The following is a 19,099-nucleotide window of genomic DNA, read 5'->3' as shown; positions in this document are numbered from 1 at the left end:
TAGTCAAGCCAATTGTCTATAGTCTAATGAGCAAAAGGCCAAGATGGCCAAGATCCCTTATGTACTTGTAGTGGACATTTTAATGTATACCATGATAGCCACTCGTCCTGACATAGCATTTGCAATGAGAGTTGTAGCACACTATATGGCTACACTTGGTCGATGGCGTTGGAATGACGTCAAAGATATCATGAATTATCTGAAGGACACAATAGTTGTGTGTATCTGTTATGGTGGCTAGGATACAGGAGTCGTGGGATACACTAACTTTAATTATGCAAGACATGCAAACAATAGGAGGTCCACCTTTGGCTATGTCTTCTACTTGGCAAGAGCTGCTGTTTCTTGGATGTCCAAGGTGCAAAAATGCATGGCCCTATCTACTACAAAGGCAGAGTATGTTGCATCCACTGAGGCTTGCAACGAGGCCCTCTGGTTAGGTCGTCTAGTGGCAAGGTGACAGACCTTGGCATTATTGATGAGATCCCTACACTATATTCGGATTCTATAAGTGCTATTTAGTTGGCCAAGAATCCGGTCTTCCATGCAAAGACCAAGCACATTGAGATGCGTTACCACTTTATTAGAGAGGTTGTTGAGGACAAGCCCATTGAGCTTGTCAATATCTCAATTGACCAAAATCCTGCACATTTGCTCACTAAAAGTCTCTCAGCAGAGCATTATGCCTTCCTTAGGAAGTTGATGGGCGTTGGATTAGATAACGTCTTTCCTCATCCTATTGTACTTATATACATTTGTACTTTGTCACCTTTTTCTTATTCTCTCCTCACTAGGGACAGATTCACCTTTCAGTGGGAGGTTGCTGAGGGTAAAGGCGCCTATGCCTAGCCACCCGTGTATTAGTTACACTAACAATATCCGCATTGTGTATTAGTTACCCGCACACTTGTACGCTACAGGTGATGGGTGCCCATCACTGTCACTTCATTCTTTATTCTTTCAATGACATTTGATTAAAGGGAAGGCCAATCACACATTGTGATTGTTGGAGTTTCCACATCTTGTGTCTCTCTGTCTTGCTCTTGCTCCTTCCACCATAGCTCTTGCTTCTACTTCGTGTTTCCACTTCAGGGCTCACTCCCTTCAAAGACGGAATGGTGAGGCCGGAGGAAGACACGCAAAACATCTTGCTGCTTCATGGAGTGGATATCCTAGTTGTGGTTAGCGAAGTACGAGACCGCACCCATGTCTACATCATCTTGGTTCACTCAAGATCTACTGATGGCTCGAGTGGACGGTTTTTCTCAGCTCTAATGATGATGCACGCTCTCACATGCTCTTAGCCAGAGGGAGCAAGTGTGCAGGTGGAGAGAGGGCATACCAATGCTATTTCGTCATTGGTGGATTTGATATGTGTCGTCGTCAAGTTAACATCTTCTAGCAATCAGAACCTTGGACTAGTGTGCCCAAAACCAAGTTCATGCTAGGACGAGTAACATGATGTGTTCATATGGTCTCGCAACACAAGGGAACCCAAAAAGCATGCTTATAACTCTAGTGGAGAAATCATGGGGTCATGGCAAGCTATCCATGAAGCTTATGTAACGACAAGAGATACAAGGTCTTACCAAGGCGCATCCACCAGAACACACGTTGCTAGAGTATCCATGGTACATCTTGGATATTCTTCTTCATTGCTTGTTCACCTGTGCTCTAAGAGAGGATGTTAGAAGTGGTCATATCACAGGTTCATGAGCGCCCACGGCCTAATTTATGGGTACTCGCTTTATTCTTATTTGGTAATTGCCCAACCTATTTCATGGTAGAACTTCTTTATTTTTGTCTATAAAAGGAGGAGTGTGGCCACGGTCCATTATCCATTCATTCAAGTACTTGCAAATTCTTGGTATGGAGAGAGGAAGCTTGTGGAGTATATGAGCCAACCCTCAACCATTATACTCTTGTCATAATGGATTCATATTTCAAATTACATCTTGTGCATTGTCTCTTTCATTGATCTTGTGTCTTTCATTAGTTCACTGTGTGTTTTGCTCTTCTAACAACATCATCATTAGTTTTATACCTATTGTACTATCATAGGTTTTGTTAGACTGGGAGATGACACTGCATTAGATATCATTAACATAGGTGATATTAGACTACAGTTTCGAATTGGTACTCCTTTTGTGCTTCATGATGTACATCCTGTCCCAGCTTTGACTAAAAGCCTTATCTAACTGGACAGTTGGATAATGATAAATATCATATATCTTTTGGTAATTCTACATGGAAGATCACTCGTGGTAGTCTTGTTTTGCTAGAGGTGCCAAGGTTGGCAACCTCTATCCCTTGCTTGTCTTTGGATCTGTTGACCATGTTTTGGTTGAGACCAATCTTCCACGTGTATATCTCTGGCATTGCCATCTTTGGCATATGTTCCTAAAAGAAATGAAAGTACTTACTCATTTACAGTATCTTCCACCTCTTAATTACTCATGTTTTGATTCATGTAATTATTGTCTTTATGGCTAGCAAACACATGACTCTCATAAAAAGTTTGGTTTTAGACGCGTAGGTGAGCCATTGGCTCTTGTGCATTTAGATGTTTGTGGTCCCATATCCTAAGCAGAAATCGAATGTCTTGCCTACATTTCAGCGCTTTCTCGCGATGGTTGAGAACCAATCTGAGTATAGGTTGAAATGCCTATAGTCTAACAATGGGGGTGAATATGTCTAAGGCTTTTAAGTAGCTTTGTGATGAGAGGGGTATTAAGTGTCAGTTAACCTCCCCATACATCCCACCCCAGAATGATTCACTGCAAAAAAACCATACATAGGATTTGGTTACTTTGCCCAATGGAAAACATGCATTGCTATGCAAGTGGATGTACAAGTTGAAGAGTACCCCTCGTCACCCCATGCTAGCATATAAGACCAAATTGGTTACTAAGAGTTCTAAGCAGGAAAAGGGAGTTGATTTTGATGAGATATTCTCTCATCTCGTCAAGATGACTACTCTACACTTGGTATTGGCCTTGGTTACACAGACGGATCTCGAATTGTACCAAATAGATGTGAAAATGGCTTTTCTTCATAGGGACTTGCATAAGGACATTTATATGCAACAGCCTGCAGGTTTTGAGGAAAAGGGCAAGGAACACCTAGTATGCAAGTTGAGAAAGCGTATTTATAGACTTAAGCAAGCACCTAGGAAATAGTATCATAAGTTTAATGCCTTTTATGAATTCACAAAGTTAACTCCCGTAGTGATATAGATTCGCGTCTTTACACAAAGAAGGCCCATGATGGTAGCCTTATCATTTTGGTATTGTATGTTGATGATATACTGATTACTAAGAGTGCTCATGATGAGCTAAATTCTTTGAAGACTCAACTCAAGTAAAGTTTTGAGATATCTTCTTCCTCCTCTTCTCTTCTTGCCGTGGTCACTTGGTTAGCATGGAGCCACCTCCCGAGATCGAGTACGGGCATATCCTTATGGTTCTCGACACCTCACAAAGTCGGACATTCCTTCTATGCATTGCATGTTTTCATCATCTTTGTACTAGGGTGCTTGGGCAAGTGAACAATTTCCCTACGAGGGACACTGTCCAAGTGGTACCTGCTGCATGAGCATTCTTCAATATGTAGCATTGCATCTCCACCTCACTCTTCTCATTTTCCTTTTTGGGCTTGAGGGGGGGTGTTGAGAAACCCTTTACCCTTCACCCGCTGTTTGCATTTTTTGCGTTTTTGCGTTTTGCGTTTAGGGTTTGCAGCCCCAAAAAGGGGCGCTATCCTAGACTAACTGTGCCTATTTATAGGCCACTCTCTCATTCATTCCTCACGGCTGATTCATTCAGTCCGTCACGAGGATCCCTAAGATTCAAGATTTTCACCGGAAAGGGAACGTGCAGTAAAGAACAGTAGACATAGTGAATTGGAAAACCCGAAACTCAACCGAGAGAGAGAAGCCACTAGCTCTATGCATCCATGCTGGAAGAAATACGAAGGCCTCGTCACTATGTCGCAACTGAACCTCCGAGGACCCAATCTAGGTGGTACTTGAAGATACAAGGCCATATCCACATACATGACATCAAATTCAAGTATCAATACATCATTCTGAACCCCTGAGATCAAGCTTGGAAGCAATGCATGAGACATGTACTATCAAAATAGCATTCAGCCTTGTATGTTTCAACCAACAAATCCCTATTAAAAATGAGTGAAATCTCAGTCAAAATCAGCCCAAATGGTATTAATAGAAGAGATGACTGGTCAAAGACAACCACCCCAAGAAAGTAGAGGATGGGTGAAGAACTTCATGTGGAGTAGAATCCCCCTCTGAGATGGGAGGTGGAGGGGCCCCCATTGAAGTCGAAGAAGAAGTAGATGCCCCCTTTGAGAGCAAAGAAATAGCATCCCCCTCTGAAGTAGATAGGGAATCTAAAAACTCATGGATCACAGACTCCAAAATGTCCGATGACGAAGGAAGTGCCGCCAATCGTGCCGAAGAAGGTATTTGGAGTGCCGAAGAGCTCCCAAAGGTAGCCTCTCGAACTTGAGTAGTCAAGGGTGGGGAAAAATGAGACTCAAAATGAGCAAGAGGTGGACAACAGTCGTTGTCTCTCAGTGGAGTGGACTGGGTAGCTAAAGAAGAGGAAGGATTCGAGCAACCACTGTCTCTCGAAGGAGTGGACTAACAAGGAGACAGTATCAAACAATCATTGTCTCTCGATGGAGCGGACTGTTGATCCGTAGGTCGTGAAAGCCACTGTACCTAAAAATAAGTGGAAGAAGATTGCCGCTGGCATTGCGACGATCTCCAGGAGATCGTAGCGCCAATCGATCCTCCATGTGCTCGAAAGGACTTAGTGCGCATCGGATGTGTCTTATTGCCTTGTGCATAGTACTCGGATAGCCGATGCAGAACGTTCTCTATGGCCCAGAAAAGAAGAGGTGGCACAAGGAGTGTCTGCTGGAAGATGCATATACTCCGGGGAGGTGGGGAGCAAAGATTGAAGTCGGTAAGCATTGGCGGTGTGTCCAATGATGCCACAGTAGGAGCACCCAATAGTCTGGCCATTTGTTGGTAAAGAAGCCATGGATAGCAATGTGCCTAGCTGAAGAAGGAAGACGTCAATCACGAACTATAAACTACAATGTCCGCCTCAAGGGCTAGGAGGGCAGTGAAAGGGCTAGAAGTGAGCTGCCAGTGGGAGAAGGATGCGACTAGCAGTAAGCGGTTGCAACCAATAGAAAAACGCAGGTGAGGAGAGAGAAAGACTAAAAACGCAGGCTGCAAGAGAGAGAAAAACTAAAACGCAAGAAAAACCAGTAGCAACAGTCAATATACTAAAATCAGCTCCAAACAATGTGTGGTAGGCTAGAAACAGGCACCAGACTGTTGTAGACAGTAATGGCCAGCTTGAACCGCGATGTCCTCTGCATCCCGGGTGCGGGCAACAAGCTAAAATACCTAAAATCTGCAAAAACGAGATTGTTTTTTTAATGGAGAGTGATCAACAATAGTCGCTCTACTTAAACAGCTGCAAACTGCGGGTGGAAGGCTGGAAACAAGTGCCAGACTGTAGATGACAGCAAGGGACAATTGAGATAGTGATGTCCTCCGCAAAAGAAATGTGGGCAACAAGCTGAAAACACCTGAAACCTGCAAAAACGAGATTTTGATGCAGCGGAAGAAGAGGAGAAGTGGATGCCGGAACCCGCCACTGGTCTTTGCCATCACTGGAGTGGAGGATATTTGCCGTTGTTTGAGCAAGTCCAGCTCTGATACCATGTCAAAAGATGACATACCAATGAGACAGTAGGGTTTGCGGGGAGAAACACGAAGTGAACTCGGCAAACATGGAGAAGAGAAGATAAGAGAGAAGAAACTTTGATGAATGAAATAATGAAGTTCTGAATCATGAAGTGAATGTGATACGAGGGAACAAGGGTGTCGTAGCACAAGAAAGATGATGAAGACAGCCACGAACCACGAACCACAATGTCCTCCTGAAGGGGTGTGAGAGCAGTGGAGAGGCTGGAGAGAAGAGGTGACGGACTGAATGAATCATCCGTGAGGAATGAATGAGAGAGTGGCCTATAAATCCGCACAATCAATCTAGGATGGCGCCCCTTTTTGGGGGCTGCAAACCCTAAATGCAAAACACAAAAACGCAAACTGCGGATGAAGGGTGAAGGGTTTCTCAACAACCTCAACTTTAAAAAATTGCTTTGTAACTGCAATGTGTTGGGTTTTGAGGCAGTCACACTACCAAAAGATAGGGCACGCTAAAGATGTAGAAAAGCAAGAGTAGGAATGTGCAATGGAAGAGAGAATCTAAGCTAGAGTGTGCCCTATAAGAATCAAAAGATATGCAGGTGGGAGGTGTGCTAGGCCTTCGGTCACATTGTCACCAACATCGGAACCAATGGAAGGCTCCACAATCCACTAGATGCGAGGATGGGCTCACCTGCTTCTAGCTGCACACTCTAGAGGACCCCATGAGTTTAATGAACAGCTTTAGCTTTTTGAAGTGTTGGCAATGGCTCTAGAAGACTTAATGAGAGAGCCTAGTTGCCCACAAATTGACAAGTTGTCTGCTCTCCACCTCTTCCTCTAAATTTTTATGTCACTAGCAGCAAGGGCTTCTTGATTGCTGCTCTTCTTTCCTTATAGAGCAGTGCCTTATAATCTCACCAATGTTTGTAGTCTATATCACGCAAATCCTCCCCAATAACATCTAATTATAAACGCGTGTGATATGTAAAGTAACTTATAATCATTGAATTGCAAAAACACTTAAAGACAAAGGCCTTATATTTTCACAATCGAACAAAATTCAACAAACAATGCATATAGAGCAGTGCCTTATGATCTCAACAATATATTTGTAGTCTATATCACGTGAAGCCTCCCCAATAACAAACATCTACATCTAATTACAAACACATGCGACACGTAAAGTAAATTATAATCACTGAATCGCAAAAACACTTAAAGACAAATGCCTTATATTTTCACAATTGAACATAATTCAACAAACAATGCATACAAAAAAATAAGGCATACAAGGGACATAGAATAACATGCAATTGGAGCAAAAACCAAAATCATGAGATAATAGTGCACTGACAGCTGAAAGTACTATAAGTTAAGCAATACCTTTATTGATATCGGGATCATGATTGAGCAAAGAAGCTCAAAGCGCAATGGGATAACCAGGATCTCAAACCAAGGAGCCTTTTTCGGATAGCTGACATACCATTTCTACACAACAGTTCCAAAACTGATTATCCTGTTCTGGTAATCAAAATGATGGGAGAGATGGAACTTGTTCTGGAAAATTGAATCTTAGGACTTAAATGAGAATTGAGTTAGCTTAAGACAGGCAGTTGAAAGTAAACTTCTCAAAACTGCAAATCATGCAATCAAGCATGGTAAAATTACCAGAGACGTACCCTTTGTCCTTCAAATGCTTTCCACATGTTGCCCGCCACACCAAGGATCAAGACAACCACCAATTGGAATAAGAATATTGCACCAGTTAACTTATCAATCATACCATCAACAGCAGTAAGTTTTGGCTCTGATAAACCTTTGCTCATGCCCAGCTTTGTTTCATTACCTACAGTACCAAAAAGGTTATTATAAGTTGAACTTTAACATACAGATGGCAGAAAAGAAAACTGCATAGCATAAACCATGGTAGAGAAGAGCTATGAAGTGTGTCATTTTCCTGGTTTCTAACTTGTATGTAACTAGAGAACATGCCTTTATCCTACAAAGTTAGAGCCTAATGAAAAAGGAGAGTCCTAGAATTCTCTCAGGCCCAGTATCAACTCAGTCACAAAATACTGCATGCCTCCTCAATACAAAGGGATCCTGGCATACTTTTATGCTTTTATGTTTTCTATCATCTACTTACGAAGTGTTTTACCCCACTTCACCTCACATCTACCAAATTAAGATGTGTGATATGATGTGAATCACAATGAACTAAGTGCATCACCTCAGTTCAATTCCCCCCGGCTGTATCACATCATGGTTGCCAAATATAACGATATACACGCAAAAGTAAAATCCACCCTAATACAGTAATAACCTACTTCAAATATGCAACAGGACTCATTAAAAATTAGAGACACATATTAAGATACTTTGTCCTGTGAGAAGTCAAACTCTGCCAAGGACAGGAAAATAACCCGTATATATTGCAACTCCGCATGCCCATTCACAGTTTCTTAAGCAGCAACATTGCAAAAGAGTGTTGTTTATATTAAGAGGGAAAACATCATTGTCGATAAAAGGAGGAAATAATCGCATATTTCCATCAAATCTCCTTATATCATTATCAGGAAAAGGACATTCGATCAAGCCCTGCACACGAAACAGGTTTTAGATTTTCATTAATCTTTAAATTTGAAATTTAACAATGCCTAAGAAGCACTGCTTGGTTCCAAAAAAACCTTTAATTTATGAACAAGATCACTGGTTAAACCAAACAGACCTTTAATTTATGAAGAAGATCACTGGTTAAACCAAGGCATGGAGATGGAACAATTCGTGTTTTCAGATCAGTCTCTCCATCCAAGGCTGCAGTCTGCAGGGCAACTCATTTATTCAGTTATTCACAAAATGCCACTACTCACAGCAAAGAAACTTAAAACAACTTTTTAGAGTCAACAAGTATTTAGCATCTTCTAAAGTTTCAAACAACCACACTTGGCATAAAATCCTCATGATGAGCATACAAAGCAACAAAGCCATGATTTGGATCATGATTATTGCAGCTCCAGCCTTATCACTTAGAGTTCGTCTGCATCCTTCACTATCTGCCACCAAACCCTGCTTCTCTAACCATCACCTCTATCCCAATCTCCCTCCTCTCTTTAGCGACAAAGACTTCAGTATGGTTTAGGTCTTGGAGGACAAGAGGGGCAGGTGAACTCGTTACATAACATTATAGGAGAAGAGCATGCAACATGGGGCAGTTTATCTTCTTAATTAGAGGACAAGATCCTTGGTCTACATCAGAGTTTGGCAGATCTAGAAGTCCCTTTATTTCCCTAGAGAGACAAGACAGCATGAGCAATAGAATCAACAGGCTCTTGTGAAAAAAACCCTGACACAGAAACACAAATAACACTGTACGACAAAGCACAGACTAATAGAAGAACACAGTTAGGGTTAGGGTAACTCAGAGACAATGAATTCAGAGAATGAATGAAATGATATGACTATTGAAAATACAATGCTCACGCAACAAACACACTATGTTGTGAATGAATATTGTACCTCGAACTCCTGTATCTCAAGGATCAAGGTAGGGGTAATGAGCTAGAGAGTGTGTCGTACTCCGAACGGATCCCAAATCGCAACAAGGTAGCCTTCGGATGTCGACCACCAACAAACACACCCAAGGAAGGCTAGATCTAATGCAGACGGCAATGCAAGAGAGAGAAAGACTAAAAACACATGTTGCAGGAGAGAGAAAACAGCAAACACAGGTTGCAGGAGAGAGAAAGACTCAAAACGCAAGAAAAACCACCACCAGCAGTCAGCATAACGAAATCAGCTCCGAACAGTGTGTGGTAGGTTGGAAACAGGCGCCAAACTATTGTAGACAGCCATAGCAGCCAGAAACGTTAGAAACCTTTAGAAACGAAACGTTAGAAACATGTTTCATAAGTTTCTTTCAAAAGGGGGTAAAATAAGAAATGTAGGTTAATTTATATAGGAATTTTTAATAGTTTTCACTAGGGAAAGAGGTTTTAAACCTCTATGGAACTCTCTCTTAAACAAAGAATGGCCAATTGAGCTTGAGTGATAATAGAGTCAATTGAGAATAATACGCTAGATATCCTGATACATTATTGACTTATCACTTATGTCAAAGTTAGTCTTTGGACAAGCTATACTATGGTTTAGAACTCAAACATTATGATTCATACATATCATACAAAGAAAATTGAAATTAACATGTAAATAGCCTATCTACAATATGGACCGAGTCAAGTTGCAACATCATGATTCTCATTTCAAAATAAACTGACAAAATCAAAATCAAGAATGAATCATAATATATCATAAATAACTCATAAATGAGACTAAAGTCGTATAATATTCAACTCTCAAGACAAGAATAGATACTAGATTAACCAAGTCCAATAACTAAACAAAATCACAAAAAATCAATCTCTCGTCCAAAATCTTGAGCCCTCACGAGTCATTACACATCATCATCATCATGTTTAACATTGCCCAATAGTTTTTGTCAAAAAAACCATGTTTTGGGTTCCAACTCACCAAACCAAACCAAAAAAAAACGCCCACGTTTTTTACTTTCAGAAATGTTTTGTAGTTTAAGAAACGTTTCGTAAGTTTCAAATTCATAGAAACGTGTTTCTTAGCTGCTATGTAGATAGCAATGGCCAGCTTGGACCAGGATGTCCTCCACGTCAGGAGTATGGACAGCAAGCTGAAATACCTGAAATCTGCAAAAACAAGATTAAGGCTGAATGGAGGGTGGCATACCTATTTATAGAAAGTTTGGGCCCTCCCAAGTGGGTTTATGCTTATGGGATACAGACACTCTCCAGGAACGCATTTCTTTTTAAATAAACAAGGTTTTTTCCTTAATTAAGCATGTTTTGGGACTGTTTAAGTAAAGCTAATACATTTTTAGCTCAAGACCCCCTCTCAAACCCAACAATGGTGCCACGAGAAGTATACCAACCAAGCCCTTTTTTTAAAAAAATCTTTTACCCCAAGACATCCCAGCAACCAGCGCATCAAACATGTTAGCCTGCCTTATTTCATTGTCAGTCTGTCATCTCTTGGTTGTGAGCTCCTATCAGAGTCTGGCAGGAGACAGAGGAGCTATTGTGTTGCTGATTTTATTTGCATTCCCTTCTCAGGTGGCACTCAGCCCAAAATGGGCCTTTTAGTCTGCAGTCGGCCCATTTTTAGCTCAACACCCCCTCTCAAACCCAACAATGGTGCCACAAGAAGTAGGCCAGCCAATCCCTTTTTTTTTTTAATCTTTTACCCCAAAGCATCCCACCCCAAAGCAACCAACGCATCGAACATGTTAGCCTGCCTTATTTCATTGTCAGTCTGTCATCTCTTGGTTGTGAGCTCCTGTCAGAGTCTGGCAAGAGACAGAGGAGCTCTTGTGTTGCTGATTTTGTTTGCATTCCCTTCTCAGGTGGCACTCAGCCCAAAATGGGCCTTTTAGTGTGCACTCGGCCCATATTTGGGCAGGTTGGCCAGTTTTGCTGATGGGGGGCTATTTATAGCAGTCCCTCCCCAGTCATTCTCACTCTCTTCTCTTGCAGATTTCAGCACACACTCCACCGTTCCCACTCCAACATTGGTGCTGTCATGATTTCCAGCCTGATCTGGTGCCCTCATTGATGCTCTGGGCTGTGTACAAGGACTGATCAGTCCACGGCTTTGTATTCAGCATTTGTTTCAGTCAATGCAGTATTTCTTCCTTCACTCTGTGTGTGTGTGTGTGTGTGTGTGTGTTCATGTTCCTTCTTCCATTGCGCACTCTCACATGGTATCATCGCCTAACTAAGAGCACGGAGGAGAGCTCCCATTGTAGAGGAGGACACCATTAAGTGCAGCCCTTCTTCCATCCTTTCCAACCGCTGGCAGTGCTGTCCAGGCTGAAACGCAGCCTTCCATACCTGCGTTTTGTTGTTTTCCAGCATCACGAGGAGTAGGCAACAGTTTTCTAGGTGTTTGCATCAAACGCAAACAACAAGAGGTCGTCCATATCAACAGAGGAGGAGGCATCATCATCTGGAGGATAAGCAGCGGTTTTTCTCTCCAGGTGGCAGCATTTTCTCTCTCCTCTTGTAGGCGACAGCATCTTCTGGGTCTTTTCTAACATAGGTGGCTCCATCTTAACTGCCTATTGGTTGCAGGTTGTTTGGTGATTGCAAATTTGGAAGATGTCTTACCAACTTTCAGGCTTCGATGGCTCAGAGGACGAGCTTCTCTCTCATCACTCCTCTAAGCGGAGACGCGATTATCAGGAGTTTCGTGATTGACGACGGGAGGAGTCTCCTCGTACTGGTCCTTCTTCAGTCCATGCATCTCAGAGGGTTCCATCTACTGTGAAGGTTCCATCAGCAAAGACTGCTTCGGATGTCCGCATACCTTTCTTGATTCCCTCGATATAGGTGCCCATACTCCCTTCCTTTCCTAAGGAAGACAAGCTGGATAGTTCCAACTATTCCCTCTGTTCGTGCAAAGCAGAATGCATCCTCCATACATTGAACCTATGGGAGCTGGTTTCTTCACCCATCGATCGTCCCCCAGTGGATCCTTCAGATGGGGCCTCTATGGACCGTGCAGCCTTGTGGGATCGGCTCAACTCTCGAGCCCGATCTTTTCTCTTCATGAGTCTTCATGACTCTGTTCTTGTTCATGTTCACAGGTTAAAGACCGCAGATGAAGTGTGGGAGAAGCTTATGTCTTTGTATCAACACAAGACGTTTGCTCACAATATCTCTTTGGAGAAGAAATTGCGGATGCTCAGTTTTGATGATTTTTCTTCTATGAAGGAGTACATCATGAAGATAGAGGATATGAGAGGTGGGTTTGCCTCTCTAGGTCCAGTGATCTCTTCCGAGGATACGGCAATGATTCTCTTGACTCAACTACCATCACCCCTGTTCGATGTCTTCCACACCAGCCTCATCACCTCGAGGACCCGCGAGAAACTCTTATGGGAGGAGCTTTTACCACTCGTCTTGAAGCATGACGAGCGACTCAGAGAGGTGGGGACCAGTGGTTCTGCATCCATCAAGGCTTTTACTGCAGGTACAAGTGGCGGGAAGAAAAGGGCCCTCATCCCGAGGACAAGTACTGGCAAAAGTATCCCCATTTGAAGCCAAAGGAGAATGACTCGAAGGCGGCCCCAACCACAACAGAGTCTGCATTTGTGCATGTCTTTGTCGAGGAGGATACAGCCCTAGCTTCTATCACTTAGGAGTGTTGAGAAACCCTTCACCCGCAGTTTGCATTTCTGCATTGTGCGTTTAGGGTTTGCAGCCTCAAAAAGGGGCACCATCCTAGACTGACTATGCCTATTTATAGGCCACTCTCTCATTCATTCCTCACGGCTGAATTATTCAGTCCGTCACCTCTTCTCTCTAGCCTCTCCACTACCCTCACACCCCTTCAGGAGGACTTGCAGTTTATGGTTCGTGGCTATCTTTATCATCTTCCTTGTGCTACGGCACCCTTGTTCCCTTGTATCACATTCACTCTATGATTCAGAACTTCATCATTCCATTCATCAAAGTTTCTTCTCTCTTCTCTACTCTTCTCCATGTTTGCTGAGTTCACTCCATATTCCTCCCCACCAACCCTACTATCTCGCTGATACGTCATCTTTTGACATGGTATTAGAGCTGGATCTGCTCAAACAATGGCAAAGATCCTCCACTCCAGTGAAGGCAAAGACCGGTAGTGGGTTCGGCATCCACTTCTCTTCTTCTTCCGTTGCATCAAAATCTCGTTTTTGCAGATTTCAGGTGTTTCAACTTGTTGCCCACACCCCATTCGCGAAGGACATCTCAGCCGAAGCTGACCATTGCTGTATCCATTAGTCGGCGCCTGATTTCCAGCCCTCTTCACACAATTTGGAGCTGATTCCAGTCAGGCAACCGTTGTTCCTGTGCAGACCTGCTGCCGTACAGCCTGCCATGTCATCATAGTCCTGCTACCTACGTTTTTAGTCTTTCTCTCTCCTGCATGCTATCCTGCTTGCGTTTTTTATCTTTCTCTCTCCTGTAGGCTGTCCTATCTACGTTTTTAGTCTTTCTCTCACCTGCTGCCTACGCCTTTAGTCTTTCTCTCTCCTGCAGGCTGTTTTTCTTGCGTTTTTAGTATTTCTCTCTCCTGCAAGCTGTCCTACCTGCGTTTTTAGTCTTTCTCTCTCCTCGCCTGCATTTTTCTACTGGTTTCAACCTCTTACCTGCTGGTTGCATCCTCCTCCCACTAGCAGCTCACTTCCAGCCCTTCCATTGTCTTCCCACCCCTTGAGGCAAACATTGCGGTTCTTGCTTCACACTGCCCTCACACCCCTTGAGGCGGACATTGCGGTTTGTGCTTCATGGTGGCTGATCTCTTCCTTCTTCAGCAAGGCACACTGCTATCCATGGCTTCTTTACCAACAAATGACCAGACTACTAGGTTCTCCTACTGTGGCATCACCGGACACACCACCAATGCTTGCCGACTTCGACCCTTGCTCCCCACCCTCCCAAAGTATATACATCTTCCACTAGGCACTCCTTGTGCCACCTCTTGTTGTGCTAAGAAATGCGCTTAGCCACTTAAACAACCCCAAAACATGCTTATTTTAGGCTTATTTTAGCCAAAACCCTAAAACAGAGAGCGGATCGAGAAAGTTAAGTGGGCGAGGATCTAGAACCCTAATTTTCTATAAATTGGCAGCCAACTCTCCACTCTTTTACAATCTTGTTTTTGTAGGTTTCAGGTGTTATCAGCTTGCTGCCCACACCCCGGTCACGAAGGACATCTCAGCCCTTGTTGTCCATCACTGTTCCCTACAGTCTGGCGCCTGTTTCTAGCCCTCCACACGTTGATTGCTGTTGTTTCTACCTGGCGACTGACTGTTGTTTATCTACACTGCACTCGTACAGCCTGTCACACCAACAAACTGCTGCGTTTGTAGGCTCCAGCTGCCACCCTGAAAGTTCTCTCTCTCCTATCTGCAGTCGCTTTAGTCTTTCTCTCTCCTACAGGCTGTCCTGCCTGCGATTTCAGTATTTCTCTTGCAGGCTGTCTTGCCTGCGTTTTCAGTCTTTCTCTCTCCTGTAGGCTCCATTTTTAGTCTTTCTCTCTCCTGCAGGCTGTCCTGCCTGCGTTTTCAGCCTTTCTCTCTCCTACAGGTTGTTCTACCTGCTTTTTTAGTCTTTCTCTCTCCTGCAGACTCCATTTTTAGTCTTTTTCTCTCCTCACTGCTGTCTACATCAGATCCAGCTTCTCACTGCTGCGTTTGCTAGTGTTCGACATCCAGAGGCTGCCTTGTTGCGATTCGGAATCCGTTTGGAGTACGACACACTCTCCAACTCATTACCCCTGCTCTGATACCATATAAAGAAAAATATCCTGACACAGAAACATAGACAGAAACCATACGACAAAGCACACACTAATAAAAAGAACACAATTAGGGTTAGGGTTAGAGTAACTCAAAGACAATGAGCACAGTGAATAAATGAAATGATATGACTAATAATAATACGATGCTCATGCAGCAAACACACTATGTAGTGAACGAATACTGAACCTCGAACTCCTTCACTCACTTTTATCATCCTTAAGACACTTATCCTCGTCAGTGAGAGGGATTGGCTTACTAGTTTTGTGAATAACTTGGGTTTAAAACTCTATTTATCTTTTCCTATCTGTCACTTAATTGGCCGTTGCCCCTATATTACTTACGTATTTGCAAAACACTTTTCAAAAAAAAAAAACAAAAACAAAAACAAAAAAACAAAACAAAACAAACAAGTCCATTGTTGATTCCATCCGCCTTTGTAGGCCTTGGTAGGCCCTTGGGTAGCCGACGAGCACGCTTGGTCCGATGCCCTAACCTCTCTGGGGTGATCACTTGAGCTCCCTTGGTAAGATATCCATCGCCTCTGTAATCTTGGTAGGCCACTGGGCAGCCGACATGCACCTTTTGTCCAATGCCCTGGCTGCTTTGAAGTGGGATACCTTGGGGTAAATCAAAATTTAGGCTGGCCTACATTTCTCGCTCTATTTTGAGCCTGAGAGGGGGTGTTGTGCTAAGAAATGCACTTAGCCACTTAAACAACCCCAAAACATGCTTATTTTAGGCTTATTTTAGCCAAAACCCTAAAACAGGGAGCGGATCGAGAAAGTTAAGTGGGAGAGGATCTAGAACCCTAATTTTCTATAAATTGACAGCCAGCCCTACACTCTTTTACAATCTCGTTTTTGCAGGTTTCAGGTGTTACCAGCTTGCTTCCCACACCCCCGTTACGGAAGACATCTCAGCCCTTGCTGTCCATTACTGTTCCCTACAGTCTAGCTCCTGTTTCCAGCCCTCCACACGCTGATTGCTGCTATTTCTGTCTGGCAACTGACTGTTGTTCATCTACACTGCTGTCGTACAACCTGCCACGCCAGTAAACTGTTGCGTTTGCAGGCTCTAGCTGCCGCCCTCACAGTTTTCTCTCTCCTGTCTGCAGTCGCTTCAATCATTCTCTCTCCTGCAAGCTGTCCTGCCTGCATTTTCAGTCTTTCTCTCTCCTGCACTCTGTCCTGCCTGCATTTTCAGTCTCTCTCTCCTGCAAGCTATCCTGCCTGCGTTTTTAGTCTTTCTCTCTCCTACAGACTCCGTTTTTAGTCTTTCTCTCTTCTCACTGTTGTCTACATTAGATCCAGCTTCTCACTGCTGCGTTTGCTAGTGTTCGACATCCAAAGGCTGCCTTGCTGCGATTCGGGATCCGTTCAGAGTACGACACACTCTCCAGCTCATTACCCCTACCCTGATCCTAGAGATACAGGAGTTCGAGGTTCAATATTCATTCACTGTATAGTGTGTTTGCTGCATGAGCATCGTATTATTAGTAGTCATATCATTTCATTTATTCACTATGTTCATTGTCTCTGAGTTACTCTAACCCTAACCCTAACTGTGTTCTTTTTATCAGTCTGTGCTTTGTCGTACGGTTTCTGTGCTTTGTCGTACGGTTTCTATTTATGTTTCTGTGTTAGGGTATTTTTCTTTACACCTCTCCTTTTTGGGCCACAGAGATTGTTCTGCATCAACTATCAGAGTACTATGCTCAAGGCAATAAGACGCATCTGATGCGCACTAAGCTCTTTCGAGCACATGGAGGATCGATTGGCGCTACGACCTCCTGGAGATCGTCACAATGCCAGCAGTAGTCTTCTCCCACCTATTTTCGGGTACAGTGGCTTCCACGACCTACGGATCAGCAGTCCGCTCCATCAAGAGACAGTGATTGTTTGATACCATCTCCTCGTCAATCTACTCCTTCGAGAGACAATGGCTACTCGACTCCTTCCGCTTCTTCGGCTACCCAGTCTGCTCCACTGAGAGACAACGATCGTTGCCCACCTCTTGCTCATTCTGAGCCCCACCCTTCCCCACCCTGGACTACTTAGGTTCGAGAGGCTACCTCTAGGAGCTCTTTGGCACCCCAAACACCTTCTTCAGCATGACCGGCGGCACTTCCTTCATCATCAGACATTTCGGAGTCCGTGATCCATGAGTTTTTAGATTCTCTATCTACTTCAGAGGGGGATTCAGTGGGGGATGTTATTTCTTTGCCCTCAGAGGGGGCATCTACTTCTTCGACTTCAGTGGGGTCCCCTCCACCTCCCACCTCAAAGGGGGAACCTACTCCACATGAAGCTCTTCACCCATCCTCTACTTTCTTGGGGTGGCTGGTGCCGCGACTTGGTGACGAGGCCTTCATATATCTTCCAGCATGGATGCACGGAGCTAGTGGCTTCTCTCCCGAGGTTGAGTTTCGGATTCTCTAGTTCACTCTGTCTATTGTTCTTTACTGCAGGTTACCTTTCAGGTGGAAATATTGGATCTTAGGAATATCCTCTACATCTTCTTCCTCCTCTTCTCTTCTTGCCTTGGTCCCTTGGTCAGCATGGAGCCAACTCCCAAGATCGAGTACGGATGTATCCTTATGGTTCTCGGCACCACACAAAGTCCGACATTCCTCCTATGCATTGCATAATTTCATCATCTATGTACTAGGGTGCTTGGGCAAGTCAACAATTTTTCCACAAGGGGCACTGTCCAAGTGACACCTGCTGCATGAGCATTCTTCAGCATGTAGCATTGCCTCTCCACCTCTGTCTTCTCTTATTCCCCTTTTTTAACCTGAGAGGGGGTGTTGAGAAACCCTTCACCCGCAATTTGCGTTTTTGTGTTTTGCGTTTAGGGTTTGCAGCCCCAAAAAGGGGCGCCATCCTAGATTGACTATGCCTATTTATAGGCCACTCTCTCATTCATTCCTTACGGCTGATTCATTCAGTCCATCACCTCTTCTCTCCAAACTCTCCACTACCCTCACACCACTTCACAGGAGGACATTGCGGTTTGTGGTTCGTGGTTGTCTTCATCATTTTCCTTGTGCTACGGCACCCTTGTTCCCTTGTATCACATTCACTCCATGATTTAGAACTTAATCATTCCATTCATCAAAGTTTCTTCTCTCTTCTCCATATTTGTCAAGTTCACTCCGTGTTCCTCCCCGCCAACCCTACTGTCAAGCTGGTACATCATCTTTTGACAAGGAGAAACCTTGAGTAATGGACAACAGAGTATCTTCTCACATGACCTTCAGGCAAAACTGGCTTCAGGACATTTGTTCGAGAGAGAGCACCGTCACCATTGGTGACAACTCTACGGTTCCTGTTAGAGGGCTAGGGACTTTACCTTTATTCTCAGACAGGCGATCTTCTTCGGCAAAAGTTCTTTATGTACCTGATTTGGGCTTTAACCTATTGTCTGTCCATGGTCTTACACAGCTAGGTATCTGTCACGGGGACGTGAAAATTTGATGCTTTGCTTATGTTTAATTGACATTTGATTAAAGGATTAATCAAATGTGCAATTAAAAGATGCACATGTGTTGCACATGTGAGGTGCAAGCTACTTTTTCACAGTTGAAGGCCAAAGGACCCTGTGAAAAAGATGGGTGTCAAAGGCAAAAGTTGTAACAAGTTACACTTGTTAGATTCTAGGTGAATTTTGGTATCAGTTTGCCCCTAGGACCATTAATTGGCCATTAAGTGTCAGTGGTGACACTAGGGACTAGGCATTAGTTAATGGATTAATGCTTGTCCAAGGGTCAATTAATGCATGGGACCACTTTGGGTTGCAAAATGGCCTAGCCAATTAATTTTTGGATGGGCAAGGTCAATTTTCTGGGCATGGATTAAGGGCTAAATTAATTTTCAGAATTAATTCTGAAAATTAATTAAATGGCTGAAAATTGCTAAAAATGGATTAAGAAAGCTGCCACTTAGGCAAAACTTTCCCATGCAAGTGGGGGGAAGGCT

The 19,099-nt window shown here is 43.6% G+C and overlaps 1 protein-coding gene across 8 annotated transcripts in view; it reads right to left on the bottom strand.

The window, feature by feature from the left end:
• ALA2 (aminophospholipid ATPase 2) overlaps window positions 1-19,099 on the bottom strand; it is a 120,915-nt gene that overhangs the window by 77,009 nt on the left and 24,807 nt on the right. For all 8 annotated transcript variants that reach the window (XR_015692417.1, XR_015692418.1, XM_087688184.1 and 5 more), the window contains 4 exons: window positions 8,481-8,573; window positions 8,176-8,350; window positions 7,432-7,598; window positions 7,136-7,240 (listed from right to left, as the gene is read on the bottom strand). Coding sequence is in view for 6 of the 8 variants with exons in the window: in XM_087688184.1 (XP_087544310.1) it covers window positions 7,136-7,240; window positions 7,432-7,598; window positions 8,176-8,350; window positions 8,481-8,573 (540 nt within the window). In the remaining 2 variants the exon portion in view is untranslated. The remainder of the gene's footprint in view (window positions 1-7,135; window positions 7,241-7,431; window positions 7,599-8,175; window positions 8,351-8,480; window positions 8,574-19,099) is intronic.

This window comes from Lygodium microphyllum, chromosome 11 (assembly GCF_053477565.2).
Source record: "Lygodium microphyllum isolate KBCC chromosome 11, Lygodium_microphyllum_v1.1.10, whole genome shotgun sequence".
NCBI lineage: Eukaryota > Viridiplantae > Streptophyta > Polypodiopsida > Schizaeales > Lygodiaceae > Lygodium > Lygodium microphyllum.
The sequence above is the reverse complement of the archived record's forward strand: the minus strand, read 5'-3'. Positions and strand labels throughout refer to the sequence as shown.